At 40.2% G+C, this 24,283-nt stretch overlaps 1 protein-coding gene across 4 annotated transcripts in view; it reads right to left on the bottom strand.

Moving 5' to 3' along the window:
* The window catches only part of ZNF516 (zinc finger protein 516), a 103,368-nt gene that overhangs the window by 42,343 nt on the left and 36,742 nt on the right, over nt 1–24,283 (bottom strand). For 3 of the 4 annotated variants that reach the window (XM_032181620.1, XM_032181624.1, XM_032181622.1), the window contains exon 2: nt 16,143–18,173. In XM_032181620.1, the coding sequence (XP_032037511.1) occupies nt 16,143–18,048 (1,906 nt within the window). In that variant the 5' untranslated portion in view covers nt 18,049–18,173. Of the gene's footprint in view, nt 1–16,142; nt 18,174–23,342; nt 23,375–24,283 lie in introns of those variants that run through there. The other variant, XM_032181623.1, reaches the window with a different exon arrangement.

Below are 24,283 nucleotides of genomic sequence, written 5' to 3'. Positions count from 1 at the left end.
TCCATACTTTGGTCTTTTGGATTTCCAAACTGTCTAACACTGGTATCATACTTCACTTCTTACAACCACCCACTCATCATTCTCATCAGCTCTGTGGTGCCACTTTTTGACCAGAAACAAATTAACATTTTGCCTTAATGAACCGACAGCACCCCTTTTCTTACATGTCACATAAACAGCAAAATACAATCCCACTCCCATTTCACTTTAGAATATTTTTCTCACGCCAAGCTCTGGTGTGTAGTGGTCAGGCCCCCCGTGACTGTCAACACCTTCAACGTGGACAGTCAGTGGTTACTTTTGATGGAGCAAATCCTTATTACTCCACTCCCAAGGCTTACAGGTACAGACAGCGAGGAAAGTGGGTGGCACGGGTCTGAAACTGAAGAGACTGAGCAGTTTTCACCAAGAAATTTGCAGTTGAATTGGCTGAGTCAGTGGTATGGTGGAAGGGTGGTGAGAGAAAAGACAGAGGGGGAAACAGATTTGATTACACACAAAGAATGTATCACTAACATAACTCTGCAGCTTACACATCATTCCTTAGCTAGTTCCAAGGTCAAAAGACCGGTACCATATTTGATGTGGACAGGCAAATAACAACATTTAGTAAATCAATTATGAGGATTAGCTTTGCCTTACATCTGAGCAAAACACAGGATCTAAAGCCCAAATGAACTTCATAATGTAAGAAAAAACTAATTGCACTTTAAAGAAACCCCGGTAAAATTACTGCACAATCAGAAAGCACTCATTTATTAATACATAATGATCATATATTTCTGTTCTTTTTAGTTAAGCTTAGATCTGAAATATGAGCCTTATATGGAAGGAAGCTTTGATGACAGTCATTTATTTGGGAAAGCTTTTCCAGCCTTTTTGTTTCGCACAAATGATTTGAGTGTTTAAAGCATTTAAAGAATTTCATGTCTAAGTATTAATAAAGAGATGTTGTCTTTTCCATCTTTTATGTTTTTATTAAGCTTCTAATAAAAATGCAGCTGCTGACTTATGAACAACTCAAAACTTATATACAAGCAGGCAGCCATTTCCACAATCTGCCAAGTAGCACATTTCCATAAATAACAAAGAATACAGGGTCATGATATCAGCTGTTCAGAAATTTTTACAAAGTCACAATGCCTCTAATTTTGCAGTAACCATTTGCTGGATTGTTTTATTTATGGCTTGAAATTGAATTTAGAAATGCGTTTACTAAGATATCACTGAACTTTAAACGTTCCCAATTTAACAGCTTTCTCTCCACTGCCTTCTTACTACATTTCCACATGCCTTTGTCCATACTGAGTACAGTGTATGGTAACAGGCCACAAGCTTGGTGGGCAGTGGTTTGTGAATGTGCAGGTCTGCTTTCATGCATTTGTATGTATACACTGCATCCGCATTGGGTGATTTGCCCACATACGTGGTCAGACATGCTGTTATTTGGCTCTTCAGACACTCAACATTAATTAATTGCATGGCACATCACCTTTACATAATTAGACACAGCTGTATGTTTGAAAAATAGCAACACACAGTGGGAAATCCTGCTGGAAGATTTTGGTCATAAACACTTCTGTGGTTCTCAGATATACTATTATCTACTCCTTACATCTCTGTTTTGATCACTGTTCAAAGTTGTGTTTTTTTTTTTTGTTTGTTTGTTTTTGTTTTGTTTGTTTGTTTGGTTTTGTTTTGTTTTGTTTGTTTCTACTTTTTCCCTTGGGGACTTTGCCAAGCATTCCACTTAAAAAAATTTGGTGGCATTGTCACTCTGCTTCTAGTAGAAAAAAAAATATATAGAGAGATAATACTGTGAAAATGCAAACTATTTCCTTTAAAAGAACCAAGGAAAAAGAAAAACAAAATAGTATTTTGAAACTGACAGAGCTGATGGACAGTAAGGGGTTATTAACATTTTCTTTTAAATAGCATGTGAAATAATGCAATTCAATCTTCATTTTCTCTGGGAACAAATCCCCCTCCCCCCTCCCTGCCCCCAAAGCTGACAATTTTTCCATGAAGAGACAGGAAGCTGCACAAGCATTAAAAAAAAAAAAAAAAAAAAAAAAAAAAAAAAAAAAAAAAAAAAAAAAAAAAAAAAAAGCATCTCAGATCTGGTCAATTCATCTTCTTTCACATACATAAAAGTGTCAAAATCCATTCTAAGTTAACATAGCTTGTAAATCTCTTTACTTCTTGATTCAGGTGACTAGAAAAATTCCATGTTACATTTATTCATAACAATTACAAGACTATTCTTGTTATTTCCTATCTGAAAATACAAACAAGTCAGCTCTCAGACACCTAGTAAGGCTGATTTGGTTTGTTTCGTTGCATTGGAGGGCAATGTTTTAGCATAATCAGGTGATTTCTCTCTGCATGGCTTCTGGAGTACAGATGCAGAAGTGCTGTGATAATACATGTAACTCCAGAAAACAGAGAAGAGATCTGCCCTTTAATTTTGATTCACAATCTACATTTTTTTTCTTTTTTTCCTTCCTTTTTTATTATTATTTTTTTAACTGCTACTAACACTGTATTTTTGGCCTTCTGCATCAAGTGAACTCCAAGCTACTGGATGATTTCCTAAGTGGGATTACCTGTGTTTCTTCAGTCCCTACTAGCCACTTTCAGGTGCACCTGTGACAATTTAACTAAGCTTGCTATCAATGACAAGCAACCAAATGTGAGGAAATAGTAGATAGGTTTAAGCTGTTTCAGACATAAAGCATGTGTAGAAAACATAACTTTGGGATGGGGTTCATTTTTCATCTGAAATTCATAAGAACTTCTAATTCCTGAAAAAGAACAGAAAATCTAAGCTATCCTAAAAACTTCCGCCTTTTGTTGAAAGAATGTTGTTTTTCCATTCAACTTTTGCTGAGGTACAGTCACGGTGCAGAATATAATTGACTCCTGAGTAAGGAAATAATGGGAAAATGGTTTCCCTTCCATTCTCAGGAGAAGCCTTTTGGGGGTGGGGGGAGTGGGGGAGTCAAAACAGAAAAGCATCACAGCTTAAAGTAAAAGAGAGGCGTAATTAAGCTTTTATACAACATCTGTATGACATTTGCACATGCACTCACTTCCAGTGAAGAGACAGACTTCAAAACTAATGGAGAACATCCCAACTCCCCGCATGCAGGAAGAATTCTGTAGCCTTCCTAGCTCCACTTTCAAGATCGTAAAATAGGAGGATCAGCAAAAAAAGCCTAATTTGTCTTAAATGGCTTTTACTGTTGTTTTTGGCCAGGTAGTGTTATGAAGGTCTTAAACAGGTCTATCATACTTCTCCATGTACTAAGAGACTTACGTACGTCGAGACTACTGGAAAACAATTGCTACAGAATAAGCCTCATCATCTTCTGCTTGTTCTACACAGTAATTGGTTCCAGGGTCAACACTGCCATGCTGCAACAAAAGACTATAGCTTAAGGGTAAGGAATAAACTGCAGTAGTTAATGGAAGTTCTGGTACTACATAACTGTCACTAAAATTAAAGGAAAAACAGAAAATAAAATATTATGTATTAGTAAAATTGATTACGAATCCAGCGTTCAACCTTAGCTGTCCACAGACTAAAATTTCATTGAAAGAAAGAAATGCAGCTAAAAAAAAACTTGAAGTATCTGAAACAAACAAATAACATTGCTGATATATTATGATTTTGAAGCTGGTTTGACAAACACAGTACTTGCCATCAGTGCTAACTTATTTGTGTTAAAATACAGGCAAAGAAAAGTATCTGAAATTACAGTATCATTTGTAAAATAACCATTATTAGGGGTAAGGCATCTTTGTTCAAAGGACCACATGGGATTGCTCGACTGAATCTAAACATCTGGGGCAAGTTATGTATCTGGCTTTAGTGCCTTTGAAATGACATGCTACATTTAAGCCAAGAGGTCTAGCCACATCACTTTTAACAGTCATGTTTTCAAAGTCCATTACTTTATCATTTTTAATCTTCCCACTCAATGACACTTTCAATTAAAAAAATGCTTATTCTATTTCCCCACACACCAGGAAAATGAAACAGATGGAGAATCGCAAATCTCTTCTTTCAAAGTGTTTTCCCAAACGTAGTGATTACCACACGACACTCAAGCACTCAGATGAAAAGGTACAAAGTAATACAGGCACCCTTACAATTCACAACATGAAACACTAAGATACAGAACATACCAAAATGCAATCCCTCATTTATACACTTTATTGTTATCACTTTTCTTTTACTTTCTGATGTTTTCAGGACCTAAGAGAAACTTGTATCTGTTTTTCTTTCACCTGTTTGCCTCCTCACCCTGCCTTGAGCACTGGGATTGCTCCTGCAGGGTTGTGGCAGCTGCTCTGCTAAACCTCCTGTGCTGACAAACCTCCCACCCAACACAGCCAGGATTGTGCTCATCTTCAGCCTTCCCTGGTACTCCACTTTCTCTGTGTGCACTCAATCATTTCCTTCCTTTAAACAACCCTAGTTTTTTTGCCTACCAACAGTGTCTTTGCAGCCTAATTCCTCGCAGCGTGCCAACCTCTCCAGCACATGCTGGTCCAGGGCTGGGCTGTCCTCGTGGCCCTCCGTCCATTAATGCCATGACACCACTTACACAACCATAAAACACTTACCTTCAGCTTAATTCCTTATGCCATAGATTCACCCTTTTTTTCAAGGCTCATATTTGCTACAATTCCTCTGCAAACATACAGTTAATGGCTGACAAGAGCAGCTGAAATGGTTAATGTGGGATTTTCTGTAAGAGAGCAGAAAGTAAATGCTCAGCTGTGTCCATGACCACTCCACCAGGCTCAGCCAGGTGCTTCCCACGAGGTCTCCTACATTCCTCAGTTTTACTGTCCAGCCTAAATTCAAACCCATCTCTTTGATGCAAACTCTTCTACTCCTCCTTTTGAGAAACCCCAAAACACTTCTCATATGGTCCACAACTGTGTGACCACCACAGCTAGCTAGATCGAGGGAAATGCCCCCAAACCACCTACACTGTCACAATGGCAAGCAGTGTTCTGCCATAAAGCTGCATCCCACAAGGTGCTGTCAGGACACCCGTCTCCTTGCAACTCCCACTGAAGCCCAACATACGCAGGCAGTGCTGTGGAGATAAGGTGGGAAATGGCACTCCTGTCTTACTCATGCTTCAAACTGTCAACAAAAGAAATTTAGATTGGTTATCTCACCGTGTATATGTTGTGTGGTACTTGTGATACTGTGAATCAGACCAAATATATTCACGTTAGAAAGCAAACTCCCAGATAGGGCAATTATTGCAGAAGACCGCATTTGGGGCTTGTACTTTTGCATGCCCTCTGTTACCTGCCACTGCAATGATCCCTGGAGGACGTCTGTTTAGAAGTATTAACGAGCTCCCAGAATAAGCTGTTTGTTATACTTGGATGCATCCCTACCAGCAACACACCAGACTTTTCCCACTTATATATGTTACTTTATAGATGTTATACACAAAGACACTTCCTGAATTTTTGCCTTGCCTTTCTGAGATCTTTTTCAGCCTGATAAAGTTTTTAATTACATTACATTTTGGAGCCATTGTAGACTTCACCTCCCTAGGTATCCTAGCTCCTTTCTTTTGGCTTCTGCAGGTCTCAAAAGAAAGTTGCAAAACTGGACTTTGAGTAAATACTCTACAAAGAGTACCTCCCATGATGCATTGGTTAAGTGAATTAAGTATTTCAACTTACTGGATATATCCTAAGAGATTTTAATTCTGGCTCTAATATAACCAACCAAGAAAGGTCAGTCTAGCAGAAAATTTTACTGCACATAAAAATTTCATTATGCATTAATAACATCTAATTTCTGAGTGTTAATATTAGGCACTTGCACGCTGATAACATCAGAGATTAAAAAACTAACAACTCAATTTGCAAAATAAAGTGATTATATTTGAATTATAACTAATATGCCATGTCTGTGTGTATAAATTAATGCAAACAAAAACCAACACCCCATATTTCCCACACAAATAACAGTACTGAGGCTCCCGTGTCGAATGTATTTAGCACGACGGTAGCAAATACGTGATTCTCACTGACGTGCACCCATTTTGTTGTCCCAGAGTGATCCAAGTAAAAATTAACTTTTTCCTGTTACAACTTCACTCGCTGTTCCGTGTTTGACAATTTTTTCTAAGGCTTCTCCAGGCTTCAGAAGTACTTAAGGTTAAGTCATTTCTGGGAAACTGGTGTGCGTGTGGATACAGTCATGTATAAGGACAAGAAACTTCTGCAAAGTATTAGAAGGGGGTTAGAATTAATGTGTTCCATGTGCAGTGTAAGCTGTACTTCCTGAATGCTCTTTTAAGGAAAGAGAAAGATCTCCTTGCTTCGTTATCTAGTAAAAAAGGCTTCATTACCTACTGAGTATAGGCTAAATCACAGAAAATGGAACATACCTTTGGTCCGCTGATGGTACACACTTACAAAACATGTAAAAGGCCAAGCCAAAATGCAGCATCTGCTGCACACACCTTGGGGTATAGAGGGGATGGGAAGAGAAGACGCCATTTACACCCCACTACGATCCTGATTCATATGATACATTGCACTCTTTCACCATCATGACGCTTGCTCGCAACCACTATTGTTAAAACACATAAATGTTCCAAGCAGGGGAAAAAAAAGTTATGTTTAGACTCGAGGTTCGTGTTTCTGAAAGAACCTGTGTTTTTCCCTTGTGGCTGTGTTCTTTCCCCCCAAATATTTAGTTTTTGCTGACAGCAGCTTGCCTCAAATGCTATTTAAGCAGTAAGACATCACAAGACATATGCTATTCTGAGATAACACACACCTCTAAAGTACTGTTAGGTGTAGCTGATGCCTTCAACTGGCTGATGAATTTGTTATCTCAAAGAAACACAAGGTTTGGGAGTGTCTTGTATTGCAGATTAAATCCAAATTTAGTATTAAAGTTTGTGGGTTTAATTTTATTTTATTTTTTAAGTGTTCTTCTATTCCTTTAGAAAAAAAAGGGAGATCTTCTTTGGAGTAACCACCCCTAACTTACAGCTCCAAACAAAACTAAAATTACAGCTGTGATATGACAACCAAATCATTTTAATGGCTGTTTGTTTTTCTGTTATTTGAAGTAACAGAGATAAGGAAGTAGTATTTGAAGTTTGAGACAACCAACCTGGGAAACAAATTTCTAAAATGCAGGAGGGCAAATCTTCCCCAACACGCCCTGTAAAGAATATGTGATCCTGGCAAAGAGGAGCATCTCATGCTCTACATCAGTGATGAGTAAACAGCCGTACCCAAGTTGCAATAGCCATCAACTGAGGAAATACTTTTCTCTTACATGAACATTTTCTTAGTAGAGATTTTGCACTTTAAATGGATGAAGTGTTGGATTTTTATTGTTAACATCACTAAACCAAAAGTGAATCCATTAACAGAGTATCCATGAAAGAGAATTTTGAAACTTGCTCCTCTCCTGTGTCTTATCCCTTATGTGTAATGTTTGCATGCTAGAGTAGATTCCAGGATATGTAATTTACACTGGCATTGATTACTGAAAAGAAATATTTCCCTATTTTTCCTCTAACCTCAAGCCATTAGGTGCCAACTGGTTCAACAAAGCAGTTAATAATGACTCCGACCTGACTGCTCAGATGCTGAAAATCAGGGCAATAGTTATGAGTTCTGCTGGATCAGTGCCAAAGTGTTCTGCAATGTGCCAGTTCAAACCCATGCTGTATATAAAGAAGAAAAACAAATTCTCCATGAAAATAAGTTCTCTACACTTCAACAAATCCATTCCATGCACTAAAAATAATGTCTAGAAACAGGTGGCCAAACATGGCACAGTGGTAGTCTCTGAGCAAGTGTAAGAAGAATCCCAAAGTCTCATACAAAGACTAGTTCCTGCACACTGAAATAATCAGTATAATTATAAATTGAAAGACTTCCTCCACAGTTTCCATAAAATTCACTATATGCTTTTCCTCTCTCTCCAAATCCATGTTTGCCACTGATAAATCTTACAGGCAACCAAGAACACAGCCAGATCCATTCAGGTTTATCCAGTGAATGAATGAGACTGCTGGTGGAAACCAAACAAACACACCCCCTCCACAGAGGGACACTGAGAGCATCCACTGCCAACCCTAGCATCTTATGGAAAAAAAAACTGACTCTCAGTTTAAGATGGATCAAGGGCAGACTTTGAACCATAACTCCAAGAGCGGCAAAAAGATCTAACATCAAAGATAGCTACGCAAATCCCCTGTTGGAGGCCATTTACAGATCAGCAAAATCCCACTCAATACAGCCCTGGTGCTACCAAAATATTTGGAAATCGGATTAAAACCATTACCATTGTAATTTGCATCGTTCAAATCTTGTTTTACTAGCAGGGGGAGAAGAGTCCTGCTCACTAATCAGAAACTGATAAAAAATAAAAACGCTACACAAAGTGGTTTTATGACTGTAAATGTCACAGAGTAATATTTCATGTGCTATAGCTTGATGTAGTAGAAACAATCCAATACTAAGAACTACCAGAATTGCTATACTGGCTTTTAAAGGGCAGCAAGGTTAGGGTAAGCATAAAGGAGTGAGGTTTCTGAGGAAGCTGCGTAACTTACTGAGCAGCTGCATTCAAAAGTAGAAGTCGTATTTGCAAATGTTTATAATACTTGTTGAAGAAGAGCTAAAAGCCTGCTATGAAAACTGGACCCACTGTGCAAATGAATTAAACATAAAGGGAGATATTTCTGAATGCACAAACTACAGCCAACATTGCTAATAGCTTTCCATACCCCTGATTTTATTTTTATTTTTATTTTTATTTTTTTTTTTACATGCTAGCAATGGATGTTGGCAGTTGAGAAGGGATTCATCAGACACCAGCAGTCCTTAAAGCAGTTGTTGTGACACTTCCAAAAGCTACTGTAGAAGTATGAATAACTAATCTTGCTTTGGACATCTTACACAAGCTTCAGGGCAAAGTGTATCCTACTATCACCCACCTTGAAGAAACCACACTCACCTCCTTGCTTCAAGACAGATGAAAGAAAGGCTGGGTAAACCTATCTCTCTCTTAGCATCTTGGTACAAATTTGTTTCCAGGTTGAGCCATGTTTTGGTTGCTCATATCACATACCTACAGCTACAGTAAACTGTCTAAACAACATGCTGGTCTAATTGTGTGAGTTGTTAGAGTGTATGGCAACCTGCACAAAAGGAACACTAGCAAAACTAAACACCGTGGAAGTATCCTTGACATGGTACATCAAAATACCACACACCAAATTCTTCAGGACTTAACCAACAAGCTCCCCCATTGAAACATTTGCAAAGAACAAAAATAGTCCAACAGCTGGATAAGGAAATTCAAAATGTGGCAAAAAAAATTCACTCTCAGCAACAACAAAGACCATTTCTGGCAGGAGACGTGGTGCATTTACTGAGGGATCATCCCAAGCTCAGCCAGCAAGCCTTAGTTCTGACTTGAGCTGACTGCGTTATCTGTTCCCAATCACCCTGCCCCGCTGCACAAGGAACTTGAATTACTGTTCAACACTTGGGCTGGCCACCCACATTACATCAGACTGAGTAAAACAGGACCTAGTAACAAGGAACACAGTGGAAATTACCCAAGATGCCTACAGGGCAATCGTTAAACGTTCTTTAGTTAGTAATGATGTCAGGGTAATATATAGCATTAAAGGGTACAGACTGCATTATCCCAAAGCATTGCTGCCCTGCTCCAATCAATCACTTTTTGCATGAGCTTCTTGGAGCAGAGCTCCCTCCGTGAGCCTAAAATAAAGGGCTAAACAACTTCACATTTATGAAGTACATATGCCAAGGAAGTTTTTTAACCACATCTCTAGACGTCCTATGGCTCTTCTCTTTCCCTCTCCTTGACACACACCTCAGTGATTCTGACTGTCTGAACTGTTCTGGCCATCCATTTCCTTGAGATGATCAGCATAATTTATGTTTTATTCTGTTCCCTCAGTTCTCCTTCCAATTCATATTGTCCCCCCGTTAAAAAAGACAAATGAAAACTATTGCTGATGGCATGAACATACACACAGATTTCCACTGCGGTCCCAAGGAATGTACTAGAGTCCAAAGTGGAGAGGAGAGGCAATAAAATACTGCTGTGGAGATACACACAGGCCTGTACTGATCAAAAATGATGCTTAAACTTGCAGTGCTTTGCAAAGAAATTTCAGAACATAAGACCACACCACACCACATGTGGCTTTCCTATATGCATCAGAATTGACTACCTGCATTATAGCAAGGTACATACAAAAAAGAAGTTTGTGAATGGTATTGTTTGGCACTGTGAAACTACGTAGGTGATGATTTAACCCTGATCCACCCAATTTGTTCTAAGGAACAGCCTGAACTTTGCTAAATCCCACACCATACCCAATGAATCTTACTTCTGCAAGCACAGGGTGCTTGCCTCTGCCCAACTTCCCTGACAATCTGAATCATCAACCTGCTGTACTTGAAAGTCCCAGCATTAACAACCCAAACAATTAGTTTGGGTTGGAAAGTTGAGGAAGTTTTAGATTACAACAACCACTCCCTGGCAATGCCAAAATTAACTGGGCGAAGTGCATAATCACAGCGAAATGTTACCTTCATGGTATGGATCTAACAGAAGCCACTGACACTGTTCTGTCTTGAAACTATTTAATTTCTAGGGCAGTAGCTACCAGTTGTCCACCGCAGGGACACTCTCCAATTTGTTGTAGACTTATTCTGCAGAATAAATTTGCTAAATAACTTCAGCATACTTAAGACTGTACACACAGAACAAGATCTACATTTGGAGTAAAATGTCATAACAGGACTGCCTTCAGTGGCATTAAACTGATTTAGAGTAAGTGGGAGTCTGGCATGAGAAGTATCTAAAGTGTAATTATTTGATTAAGATATATAGCAAAAACATTTGATTTTTCAATAGTGGAGAGGATTTCCCTTGTATACAGAGGAAATGTTTTTCATATAAGCAGAGCAAGGAAGTTCTGGTATTGGATCCTGGCAGCTGTATTTCATGAACTCAATTTTCCAACAGAATATACTTACCAGAACTATCTTTCTCTCTTTATTCTTTGGTTTCTCTCCAGAGTTAATATACAGTTTTATTTGTCAATTTTCACTTACTTAGCTGCCTTACTCTTACTGTTAATTTCCTCCCCCAAATTATACTCTTGCCACTATACTGGAAAACAAGAGGAACTCTGGACAATTTTTACTTCTTGTTTATTTTAAATCAAATGCCTTGCAAGACTATGCACTGCCTTTTGTTTTGTACGTGGAAATCCTCCTGTAGTCACCCACCTCAGCCCTTGATGCCACAAGTCTTTCCAGCTTCGGCCGAGGATGCCCAACACCTTGGCCCTGCTTTGTAAGGTTCATATCCTGATGCTGTCCCACATTCCTCTCAGTCTTGCCTCCTCTTCTAAACCTCCACCAGAGCACAGCTCCCTTCAGCATGGTCTCCCCACTCCAAAGCTGACCCTCCTGATCTTCTCTGCCTCTCTTCGCCCTCTTTTCTCTCCTTGCTGCACCACACTCCCATCTCTCGTCTTACCCTTCCATTGAGCTCATCTTCTCCTGAGCATGTCCCAGCAAACCACTGGCAATTTCTGATGCAAGAAAAATGTGGCTACATGCTGGGTTTTTATTTTTGTTTTGGTATTCGGTGCTTTCCGTCCATTTGTGTCCATCTTATCTTTTCAGACTAGGAACTCCTTGAACCTGTAACTGAATTTGTACAGGGCTTTGCACAATGGTTTTTCTTTGCAATCAGTCCCTTCCTGCATTAGCCAGTGTAATAAAAACAGCATGTGTTGAGAAAGAATGAATCAGTTTCTCCTTAAAGCATTTCAAAAATCCGGAGGAGTCTGACAGCAGGGAAAAAAAAAAAAAAAGAAGAGGCAGAGAGAGAAAAAACAAAATGGAGGTGATTTCCACTCAAAGCAGCATCCAGTCTAAGGCATAGCCTTAGACTCCTTTCACTTACTTCCCTCCTTAGTAAGCTCAGATGAGAACAAGAAGCATTCCTCTCCTTTATTCCTACATAACATTCCTGTTTTTGGTCATGATTTTCTCCTCTTAGATTAATTTTAACATTTTTTTTTCCTGCCTGATTATTAAATGGTGCTTTAATGCAAAAAGAAGTAACTTTATGATATTCTCTTCCTTTCCCAAGATTTAGACTTCAATATCAAGGACCTGCTCTGTTACTATGTGTTTGCTGAGCACCAAGTGGTATTTGAGTTGTTTTCACTTCTTTTCTTCATCTCCCCACCTGTCAAAGGCAAAATGATGCTTCCTTCTTCATTTCAGGACTGAAATAGTTTATAGTGCCTAGCGTAAGAAACTAATACCCCAATTGCTAAATGCACCATGACAATGTAGATGCCCATGTTAAGCCTTAAAAATACTAACCACTGAATGCACACATATGTACATGCACACAGACTGAACTATTTCTTTAGCACAGCAAATACTACATTTTAGATGAGAAACTGTTAAATATATATTTCTCCTTCCACTTCTATCAATGTACAATCCCCGTCAGTCATAACCATGGGATTCTTCTAATTAAAAAAAAATCAAAATCATAAAAGACCCTCAAACTGGCGAAGTGCTAAGCAACAACTTGCAGGTGGCTCAAAAAGCTTCAGATTCATCTGAGTGGAAATTCGGGTACAGTTTGCTAGTGGCTTGAATGCCAAATAAAAATGAAGACTCATCTGGGGCAGGGAGACCTCAACAATATTCACAGTCTGCTCTTTACAGTCTGTGCTCTGGGGCACCTTTTCCCATGTGGCTGTCACACAAAGCACATCTACATCATGCATATGACAACTTTGTATGGCAGGTATCACACACTACTCCACCTATGTGACACATGAAAATGATTACTTTTCTACTCTCCTTCCAATAAGACAGAAAGCAGTTTGTAACCAGCCAGCTTCCCCCTGGCAACTGATACGCTGGGTCTGCAAACACTGCTCTCATGCCTGAGAAATCATTATGTTACTCTACATACACAGCAGAGACAAATTACTTATGTGTTAAGAGTAAAGAAGTGGCTGCCCTAGAGGCTCTCAATCCCATTTCACATGCAAGGTGCATTTCTTGCTTTTTTCCCAGTAAACCCTATCACTATTCCCCAGCTCCAGTCACCCTGTGCCTCAACATCTGCTGACCCTAGGAGTCAGAGGTACTCAGAGGTACTTTGCCAGCTGCTAAGACACTGGGCAAGCCACCTACCACCCTGCGTGTCACCAGGGCTACTTAGATTATTAAGAGTTAAATGCACAAAGAGGTACATTCAGCTGAAACAAGACCAGAACATTCAATACCTGGTAGTATCAAGCTCCTTTTCTAACCTTGCATAACAAAGCAACTTGCCAAAATGTCAAATGGGGGGGAGATGTGAAAGTAAAAAAAAAATATTTAAAATAATCTTACGAGTAACACGAGATTTTCCTGACCACAGTCTGAGTAAAAATAATACCATAGCTGACATGTCAGGAAGAGGAACTGAGAGCACGGTTTGCCCACCTCTGCTGGGGGCGGCTGCTGTCTGGAGCACTGGAGCTCTGCTCTCGCCAGAAAAGGTTCACCAGCAAGAATAACTAAAACGAGCCACAGCAGAGGAAATCAAACCACTGCACTTCTAGGACAAAACAGACTTGAAGGCCACATCAGAACATCTGATTTTAACGGGAGCATACACAAGGGTGGAATTTGGCCTATATTCTGTAGACCTTATGTTTCTGTTAGTAGAGGAGGAAAAAAAAAAAAAAAGCCTCTCAAGTTAAAACAGCAATTTGCATAAGAGTAAAACTAATCCTACAGCTTGCTGGACAGAAGGGCAACAGTCCCCTTGGAAACTATGTAAGAGCAGTCTCAGTAAATGTGACACCAGAAAGAGAAAACTGAGAAACTTAAGTCTTGAATCTTGACCTACTGAAAACAAACACATAAAAAAACACCTTTCTTTTTAATTAAAAAGTCTTTGTCACTTGTTAAATATAAAACGCAGCAGCCACCCTCTCACCTAATCAATGCAAAATGCATCCCTTTTCCAAGTTGCTCCTTTATTTAGGCCGATCAGTTTGCTGCTTCTTTAATGCTCAGCAAAATAGATAAGAATCCATTTGGCACCCAAAGAAATGAGTTTCCTGGTGTTGGCTAGAGACAGTGGTTAATCCAGTCACCTTAATTCCTGTGAGAGAAATTGCTGTGCAACTTAAACTCTCACCTTTCATTCATGAGACAAAGGCTGAGCTTGAACCAAGGTAAGAACTGGGACAGAGAAAGAGATGAGACAGCTCTTCTTGTTAAAAATAAAGTACTGAATAGGGAGAGCATAGAAGAACAACTTTACTGTTTGAATATCGTGTGAAAAGTGTTCCAGTGTTTTCAGCCTGTCTCCAGAGAGATGGTTTTCCATCACAGCGGTTTCCATAAGGGCACTGGTACATTACACCGGTAAAACACAGCAGCCCCATTTAACTCCAGTGGAAGCTGCAGCTTTGTAACTACGTTTTGTGTCAACTGCATGGAGGTGTTTCAGGCAGCAGCTGAAGGATTTTCACACAAAGCAAGTACACTCCCATAAACAACTTTTTTAAAGGACCCAAATCCAACAAACTGTAGATGAGAAAGACAAATTTTGAAATTTTTAAATGTGCAAGTAATCACAGTGAAAATATTTCTCAACTTGTCACTAGGACTTTTCAGAGTTGTGCAATGGAGAAAAAAGCATTAACAAAGAAGGGGGGGGGAGATGGATGGTAGAGATGATGTCCTAGTTAAATTTAAATTTCTGTTCTACTGTGCATCCAATTTGTCCATGGAAGTCTTGATCCAAACTGTAGCAAAATCAAGTTTAGGACACTTCTTTTAAGTTTTAAGGACAAACAGGTGGGTTTCATCCCCTCTCATCCTCCCAGTTTCAGTCCTTTGGCTCTCTCTTCCCTCTAAGCCTACACATTGCAAGCCACATTGCCAAGCAGCACCGGCCCCCACTTCAGCTGTCCTACAAGCCTGAAAATTTTAGGAAAGAAACTTAATGACACAAAATATATCCAAGACTGCTTTATGAAAAATGTGTAATTAACACACAATCCTGGCAAGCATTGTGCTTTACTGTTGCAGGGTCTGTAGCCACTGGAGAAGTCACATTATAAAAAATCCACCCAAAAACATAGCTAATTAAGTATATCCACCCTCTTCAACAATGAAGACAAACAATTATGAAACAACAATGAAGACAATAAATTACTTCATTAGAGATAATCTTGAAAATTAGTTAAATTCTACAGATAAGGTTATTCTTCAGAAAAAAAAAATAAGGAACAAAAATAGGAGGAATATATTAATGCTTACCAAGCAAAACAAATTAACAAAAAACACACAAGGGTAGTAAGGAAAGAATGGTTAATATCACGTATTTAAAATGTGCTATAAAACAAATAATGGTGAACAACAAAAATCAGAAGAAGAAAAAAAGAAACAATACAAAAGTGCTTAATAGTGTTCTTTCAAATATTTACTTTGCTGCTATTTGGAGAATAATTTGTTCCATTTAGTAGTGTTGGGCTCAAAGGACCGCTTTAACCCAGAGAGATTAATTATAGCCCTTGGAGTTATAAACACAAGTTTGGGAAGCAAAGCAGAAGGGAGAGGAGAGAAATGACTCTCATGCTGGCAATTAATGACTTTATGCACTTTGGGGGCAACACCATGCAGTCTGCACCCTTACCACACCTGCATGCTAAAGGCAAGATAAGGTGCTGGGTGTCCATAAATTGGGGCAAAATAGCTCCTTAGATGTGCAGGGAGGACACCCCGTCCCTAGGGTAACAGTAGAGGTGACTGTTGCTACAGGTAACCAAGTTACTTCTCAAGAGTCCTTCGTTGAACCAAGTTTACCTGTACTTTCTGAACATGTCCTCAGATCTCATTTTTATTACTTGCACCAGCAACAAAGAAATTGCCACGCTGAGACAAGGAGCAATGCACCTCCTGCCCGCTCCCTTTGCTCATTGCATGGGGACCACAGGTCCCAGCAGCCCTGAGAGAGCAGTGCCAGCCAGCAGCCATCTTACCTAATGATGGGTCAGCTGCTCCCTCCTCCGAGCTCTCCTCGGCCCCTTCCTCCCCCAAGCCAGAGGTGGCTGAGTCCTCTGGGGCGGACGCAGAACCAGGCGTGCTGGGCCCGCTGACGGAGCCCAAGTCCCCTTCCTCACTGCTGGAGCCATAGCGGTCGGGCTGGGTGGCCGTCCCCCCCTCACGGCAGCTCCTCCGCTCTTTGCGGTGCACCCGGGAGTGCAGCACCATTTGGTGGTAGGTGCGGAAGACCTTGCCGCACTCAAAGCACTCAGTGGACTTGTTCTGGGTCGCCCGCCTGCCCTGCCGCGAGGAGGGACGGTAGTCCAGGTCACCCTGGGCGAGCGGGCAGCTCTCCCCTGTCGGGGCACTGCTCGTCTTCTCTGGGCGCCCACTGGGACAACTCTTCTTCTTGGGGTTGCTGGAGGAGCTGGGCAAATCCTGCTCCCGCTTGCGCTTCTCCTGGTTGACGAGGATGTACTCCCTCTTATCCTTGTCATAAGTCACGTCCGCGTCCGCCAGGGCCTCATCCCACCCCACATACTTCACATACTCGGAGGGCTCTGCTACTTTTCCTTTGGTGGCCAGCTGCCAAGCTTGGTAGCTACTGACTGGATCCAGCTCGGCTACTCTTTTTCCAGTCTGTCCCCTTGTAACTCTATCCAGCCCTACAGATGGCCTTAGATTGAGACACTGCAAGAAAAACTGCTTTGTTACTGAGGGGCTCAGGCTCCCGTCAATTAAGCCCTCGGCTTTATCCCCGGTGCTGCTCCGCTGAGCCCGGTAGTGAACAGCATTATGCGCTTTTAGGCTTTCCATGTTTGTAAACAGATTTCCACACTTGGTGCAGACTTCGTACAAAGACAGGCCCGTCACAATCGTTTCCTCCTGTATCACGTCATTGATAGTGGCTATGAGCTCCAGCTCATTTTTCAGTTTGTTTTTGTTCCCAGCTTTTGGGCCGTGTGACTTCATGTGGTTTTTGAGAAACCAGGGCTCTTTGAATCTTCTGCCACAAATGTGGCAGCCGTGATCAAACGAGCCCCTGTGCTTTTTCATGTGAGCTTTCAGGAACCAGGTCTGACTGAAGGCCTGGCCGCAAACTTCACAAGGAAACTCGCCGGCGCTCAGCTCACTCTTGCAGTTCTCAGCATAGGCCTCCCCATTCGGGACCTGAGCAGTTATATGGTCCTTCTCTACATGATTTAATAATGTCTCCTCCCTCAAGGTCATGTAGCTACACAACCTGCACTTGAAAGGTTTGTGGACCTGGTGCAGGTGCTGCTCCAGGTCTTTCTTCCTTTCGAATTTGCTTTTGCAGAAGGTGCATGGATAAGCGGTTAGCTTGCCATCCTCCTCAGCAGGTGCCACCTCTGCGACCTCCTTCTTGCTGCTTCTCAACAAGATCTTGCTGCTGTCTACCTGAGCAGTGCCATTCAAGATCTTGTTGCAGGCAGATGTACTTTTGGTGGGACTGGTGCAGCCACCGAGACCCTCCGAAACACCCATCTCACCCAGCTGCACCTCTCCCATCTCCACCTCGTGTCCCTGACTTAAAGTGCCTGTCCTGTGACTACGGATGTGGATCTTCAGGTTGCCCTTTTGGGAAGCTCTGTGATCGCAGTACGGACATTTGTAGGGCTTCTCACCCGTGTGCTTCCTCATGTGCTGAGATAAGGAGCTCTGAAAAGGGAAACTTTTACCGCAGATGCAGCAGCTGTGGCACATGGTCTTGTCAGCATCCATGTCGTTCTTGCTCAGCTTGCCTGGGCTGGAGGATCGCCGTAACTCCATTTCTGCCTCTCTGCCACGATCCATCTGTACTACTGCAACATTGGGTGAGAGGGGCAGGAGGACAGAAGCATGTCCGGCAGCAGAGGAGGGCTGGACTGCGTTTTCAATCATACGGTTCTGCAGGGAGACGTTTTACAGCTTCATTCTCAGGGTAACGTTTCTCCTTGCAGCTGCTCAAGAGAGTCCAAAGCACCGATTTATTTCAGTGTGTTCTGTTAGTGAATAGGATAGATTACCTGAAACAAGAATAAAATCACGTAAACATACAAAAATCATGTAAGTAGACTCTTTAAATATATTTAAGCCTATTAATATTTTTACTTCAACAGTTTCTGTCACTCACACCAACATTCAAAAGCATACTGTACTAAAATTTATTTCACCAAAAAGCAGCAGCTTATCTTTTCACTGATATTCTAGACTTCAATGTCAAGTATTCAAAGGATCATTAATAAACAAAATCCAAAAAGGAGCAACAGTGAAAAAAAAGAGTTCATTTCCATACACTGACATCACATCATCTTAAAGAAACATGAACTTTAAAAATATTTTTGTTTTAAAACCAAGCAAAAGCAACTAAAAATACACCTTAAATGAGGAAAACATTTCTTGAGGGGGTTATTACACTTTAAATCTGTGGCTTTACCATCATGTGTAATTTCATGTAAAATACTTACTTGCCAAAGATAAAAGGGTTTCCTAGAGACTTTAGCAAATATCATATTCCTGCTGGCAACTGCATTACTTTGCGTCTCAGACAGTTCTGCTGTGCTTGATGTGGCATGCACAGAGACTGCATACACTTACTACTTTGATTAAAGAGAAAACAAGAACACAGAGTCTGACAAAACATTCTGTATAACTAGAAGTTATCTCCTGATGGATAACAAGGAAGAAAACTCCAAGTGTAATATTTAGTCTCCATCTTAAAGTAAACTGATAATGTGCTTAGGTATCAACTCATCTTAAAAGTGAGTGATTTATGTCAGCAAGCTATACAGGAAACCACAAGAATACCCACCTCAATGAAGAAGAATCTTAATCATAAACAAAGTGAGAAGCAAACTCTGATTAAACAACAACAACAACAACAACAAAAGATTAATAAAAGTTTAGAAGTATTTGTATCTTGCCACAATAAATTACAAGGGTCACTATCTGCCTCAGCAATGCAAGATACAATGCACCAGCAGTTCTCCACCTTGCATATGCCAAAAATCAATGGTTAGATTTTAATAGATGGCTTCTTTTCCAATTACCACAACTGTAAAACAAAATCTCCCCCCTTTCCTATGCTCATTAAGTACTACAAACAGCACACAACTAGATCAAACAATACTGCGTTCTCTAATAAACAAAACTGAGCTATTACTGCGTTTAGAAAACATTGCATGTTAAGATTTAGCTAAAAATACGGAGAACAATAACAAGACTGTATATTCACACACCCATCACGTGATATCTATGACTCAAAAAATAAAGAGCTGCAGATCTAAAATTGCAAATACTGAGGTTTCTCATAGTATTCACCTGTGTCTCTCCAATATGTAAATGAATAAATACAGTTTAACCACATCAACAGCATAAGCGTAACAAAAAGCAAGGTAAAACTGATGCAATGTTCATCTCAGTTACACATTATAGAATAATTTCATTATGTTTACGTTAATCTAGACCTCTTATTTGCTACAAAATCATTCATTTCTGGGTTTGATTTTCCGCATATCTAGTATCTGTACAGCACATTAAGAGCTATCTACAGCATCTAACCAAACAACCTTTTCCTCAGAGAGCTGATAGTAATATCTAAAACAGATGTATTACAAATGCAATCTCATTTCTTGAATGAAGCATTTTTATGTCATGACTGTATGACTAACGTATTAGTCCTTGGGAGGTAAAAAATAAAAAAAAACACATCAGATCACAAATTCAGAAGTCCAAATATGCATGAAGTTACAAACAAGAGTATCTAAATTAATCCCTGAAATTTGTTACTCAAGACCAAGTTAAAGGGCAGCCCCACAACAAACGTCCTGAGTGGCAGCCACTAGAAGTTGTTGCTGTACCAGACAGTACAAACATGCAAAACAGCAAATAAAAAATGTGCTTTCCATGGCATATTGATGGATGAAACAAAGTAATATCTTCATTTATTTGACCCACAATCCAAGTCTGCCAAGTAGCAAACCACATTGTCTCATAATCAAAGACTTGACCTAAAATGTATTAAACAATAAAAAGAAACAGCAACTTTTTTCTTTTCTGTTTTTGTTTTGTTGGTTTTTTTTTGCATTTAACACTACAGTATACTTGGACAAGCAGCAGCTGCTTCTGAAATGTTCTGCACCAGTGTAGAGCAGGGAAAAAAAAAAAAGCCAATAAGCCTTGGGGACAGATCGTTCTGGGTATTTTAGATAGTATTTTCTACATTCTGCATTTTCTGTACCAGCGAGTAAGCTTACTTAAGCTTACTTAACTGTAAGCTTGTACAGTACTTTTAAAATAGGACCTACATTTTTTGTTTAATTCAACTTTCTATAGTGCTTCCTGTCCTAACATTCAGAAGAGTTTTAAGAGCCAAACTTAGTCAGATGAGAATGTTGCAAGCAGCAGTTCAGGCACATATAAATCCCAAGCTTTAGAGTCCCTTTGTTTGCTTGGCTACAGCTTTCCTATGCTTAGTCCTGACATATTTCACTTCAATTATTCATAGCATTTTCATTAATGAAGCTTCGTTACGAAAACAAGAATATGAAGAAAGCACTACTTGCGAGAGAGATCCAGCCACTCACAGGAGATTCCCCATGCCCTATATTCAATTAGGCCTGAGGGGGAAAAATAAGTCAGAGCTAAAAAATAAATAAATAAACACCAAATGATTTCATTAATCTAAAATACTTAATGGAAATGTATCATCTTCACCATAATATTCTGAGAAAAATGGTTCAGCTTTGTTACTTTAGCTTGGCCTGCGCACTGCGATTTATAACTTAAGGAGTTGAAATAAAGTATTCCTGGTTTTGAACTGTTTGAATTCATATGCATTTAAAACCAGCAGAATTTCAAGTCTGATCTTCCACAGATAGAAATTCCTGGGGGAGGATGAATGTTCACCAAATCCGAGTCTTCTTTACGCAGTACGTGTAGGCCTGCTTTAGGCTTTGGCAAACTGACTGACAGCCGTCCAGGAGCAGCTCACAACTCCCTCCTCGCATCCTTTGAGTGTCACTTAGAAGTAATTCTCTTAGAGGGGATCTTTGCACAACAACAAAGCTGGTGTTCGTTGGAAGGGAAACAAGCAGCAAATACTAAATAAAAATGACAACTTTGAAAACTGCTTCCATTCCGGAGACTGAACATACAAAACAAGGAAAACAACAACAAAGAATTCTAACAATTTTAGCTTAGTAACGTCCACCTTCGTTATCAGACAATTATTTCAACAACATCAAAAATGGCACAAGAGATGACAGATGTCACCTCGTAAACCAAACCACACTATTTAGTCCTTTGCAACAAGTAAATTTTGCAATGTCTTTTTTTTTTTTTTCTCCTTTCTTTCTGGCTGACTGCAGTGATAAAGATATTTGGACATAATTATGAATTTGGAAGTATTCTGAGATAATGCTCTTTCAGCACACATGGAATCCGGCCACCTCCAGCTACCCTAAGGCTACTAAAAATGCATGAAGTAATTTCAGGTGGTAACTGATAACCTTTCATCACTGTGGTCCAAGTTCAGCCTGCAGTTCCTCAGCTTTAGGTTGTCACACACAATTCAGAGCAGAGTTGCATCAAGCCTGCAGATTTCTCTCAGGCTGCCAAGGTATGGAGATCCCTACAGGCACAAGCCGTAAGGAAATGTAAATCGATTCTATTTCAAACATGTAGGCACCAAAATGTCTAACAAGCTCCGATTTTAAAAAACGACCTTGGAAAGAGTTTTTGGCTTGAGGGAAAAGGCATTTGGCCAAAGCCAACCTGCTGCCACAAGGGAGTCCCAGTATCACCCACAGCTTCCCCAAGAGACCATTAGACCCTGCCAGCACTGCAGCAGGTATACTCAGCTGTATTGCCCTTGTGGCTGCTGCAAGACCTTCACATTACTTGTAAAGTGAGGCACGCAGGTAAAAGTGCAGGGAGCAGTGGTTTAAATAAAATGGGAGCACTCTGCAATACCTGATACTCTACTCTTTATGTCACTTGTACGTTCTGGAAGAGGATGAGATAGGCTGTGCCCCCAAAGCTGGCTACACAGACCCCTCTTAAAGCCTTTCTGTGCCACTCAGAAAAAATACAACACAAGAGATACCACACTGAAAACGTAACTGCAAATTCATTTCTGTCATATACTTGCATAAAAATATCTTGTTCGGTGTAGATGGAAAAAAAACTTTGGATAAAATTATTCCCATTCCAGCATTCAGAAAACTATAAAGTCTTTGTTTTTCCTCAATTTAACTTGACTTTAAAAACAATATTGCATGGGCTGGAGTGGCAGGATGAGAGAACTTTTCAATAGGTAATAAACAAGAATATACAATTTAGGAAGCCTCACAGACCTTTTCAAATAGCAACATGTATATTTTGAAATCAAATGCTTTCTGTTTGGGTGTAAATATTTCAAGTCACATCTACAGTGCGTAAATGCACTGTAGAAATATTGCTCTTCTCATCTCCAAGAGGCTTGAATATGCACTCCAATCACTCCATCATGCTCCTCTGCCAAAAGGAACAGTGACTTAAAAACAAAAAAAAAAAACCACATACACACACATCATTGTGAGGTGTGATCTTGTGGAAGAAAATATCTTGCTGAAATTCTTTCTAGATGATGCAATGATACTGCAGGCAGACATCTAGGTGAATTTGAGAAAGTTGTATCTTTCAAAGAACAGCAGCCTGGAGACCAACTCTCTCCAGATTTGAGGAGGCTCGGATTGCCCCCAAGTCAGAGAAACTTTGCTGTTCACAGTAAGGCACTAGAAGACAGCTAAGTAGAGAAAAAGAGCGGATGAAAGGTTTTACAGCTGCCTTGCAAGCCTTCACACTCACTGAATTGCAGACACCTTTCTCCTCCTCCATATCTTCTCTTCAAGCTTCAGAGCCACTGCTCTCCACAAATGTACTCCTTAGTGTATCTGAGTGCCCTCTTCCTCTCTTTGTGAGGGGACGTGGCTCCTTCTCTCAACACCCAGAGTCACTGGTCCACAGCCTTATCAAAGATCTGATCCTGACATCCCCATTTATGCTCCCATCCTACAGAGATGACTTATGGACCAATCACTTGTCTATAGACTGCATTGAGCTGGTAACTGCCTTTTATATACCTTTATATCTACCATTGTCTTGAAATAATCAGCCCACCCTTAAATTTACAGAAAATCCTAGTGTCCACTGACCTGGAGAATAAACTTGTCCTTAGGTAAATGCAGCATAGCTCAGAACTGATTTTTTTGGCAGTAATCCAAACTAATCCAGGAAAAAAAAAAAAAAAAAGTTATCAGAAAATCCAGAGCCAGTTATGGAAGAAGATTCTCTAATTTTCAAATGTACTCAATTATTACAAACAGTCATCTTAACAAGAGACCTCCTGAAGTTTGTTTAAGCCTGCCAAAACTGACACGAGGACTGGAAAGGAAAAATAAAAAGCTCCTGGAAAAATGCAGAATTTCTATTAGCCTAAATTTATTTCAGCTGATGTTTTAGAAAATCCTTAAGCAGCATTTTGCAATACTTTTTGTTTAATCATTTTAAACCAGCCTTTCTCTGCAGCGGAGGAAGCTGCTCCCGCTTGAGAAGTTTGCCATTTGAACAGTCAAACATTATTTTGAGCTCCTCTGACTGCATCGTATGTTTTCGTGTCTTTCTCCTTCCATGAGCTAATGACATTTTGCAGCAGGCTCCAAACCGGCAGCCAGGGCTGCGAAAGCAGAGTCCGGCCTTTCTGAACCAATGCCGCACCCTTAGCAAGGGAACGAATCCACTGGAATAGAGATAAAAAAACACCAAGGCTGAAAAAGCTCGAGGTAGGCATCTGCAGGGAGGTGACCTCTCTCGAAACCAAGCCAGCAAGACAATAGGAACAGCATAACCCAGTTTTTTGGTTGGTCCTACAGAAGCAGTTCAGGAGTGCGGGGGGCAGGGGAGGGATTGCTCTGCACTGCTCCGGGGTTTGTGGAGAAACACAGAGCTGTCACCCACTCAGTACATATTTTGTGTTTTAGTGTACTGTGCGTGTTTGTCTTCTGGAGACAAAGCAATGCGCTTTATTAGTTACACTGTAGTATTACGAGCAAGGAATTAAAATATATCATTAACATCCAGGACAAGCTTTATCTTG

This window comes from Aythya fuligula, chromosome 2 (genome assembly GCF_009819795.1).
Source record: "Aythya fuligula isolate bAytFul2 chromosome 2, bAytFul2.pri, whole genome shotgun sequence".
NCBI classification, from domain to species: domain Eukaryota; kingdom Metazoa; phylum Chordata; class Aves; order Anseriformes; family Anatidae; genus Aythya; species Aythya fuligula.
The sequence above is the reverse complement of the archived record's forward strand: the minus strand, read 5'-3'. Positions and strand labels throughout refer to the sequence as shown.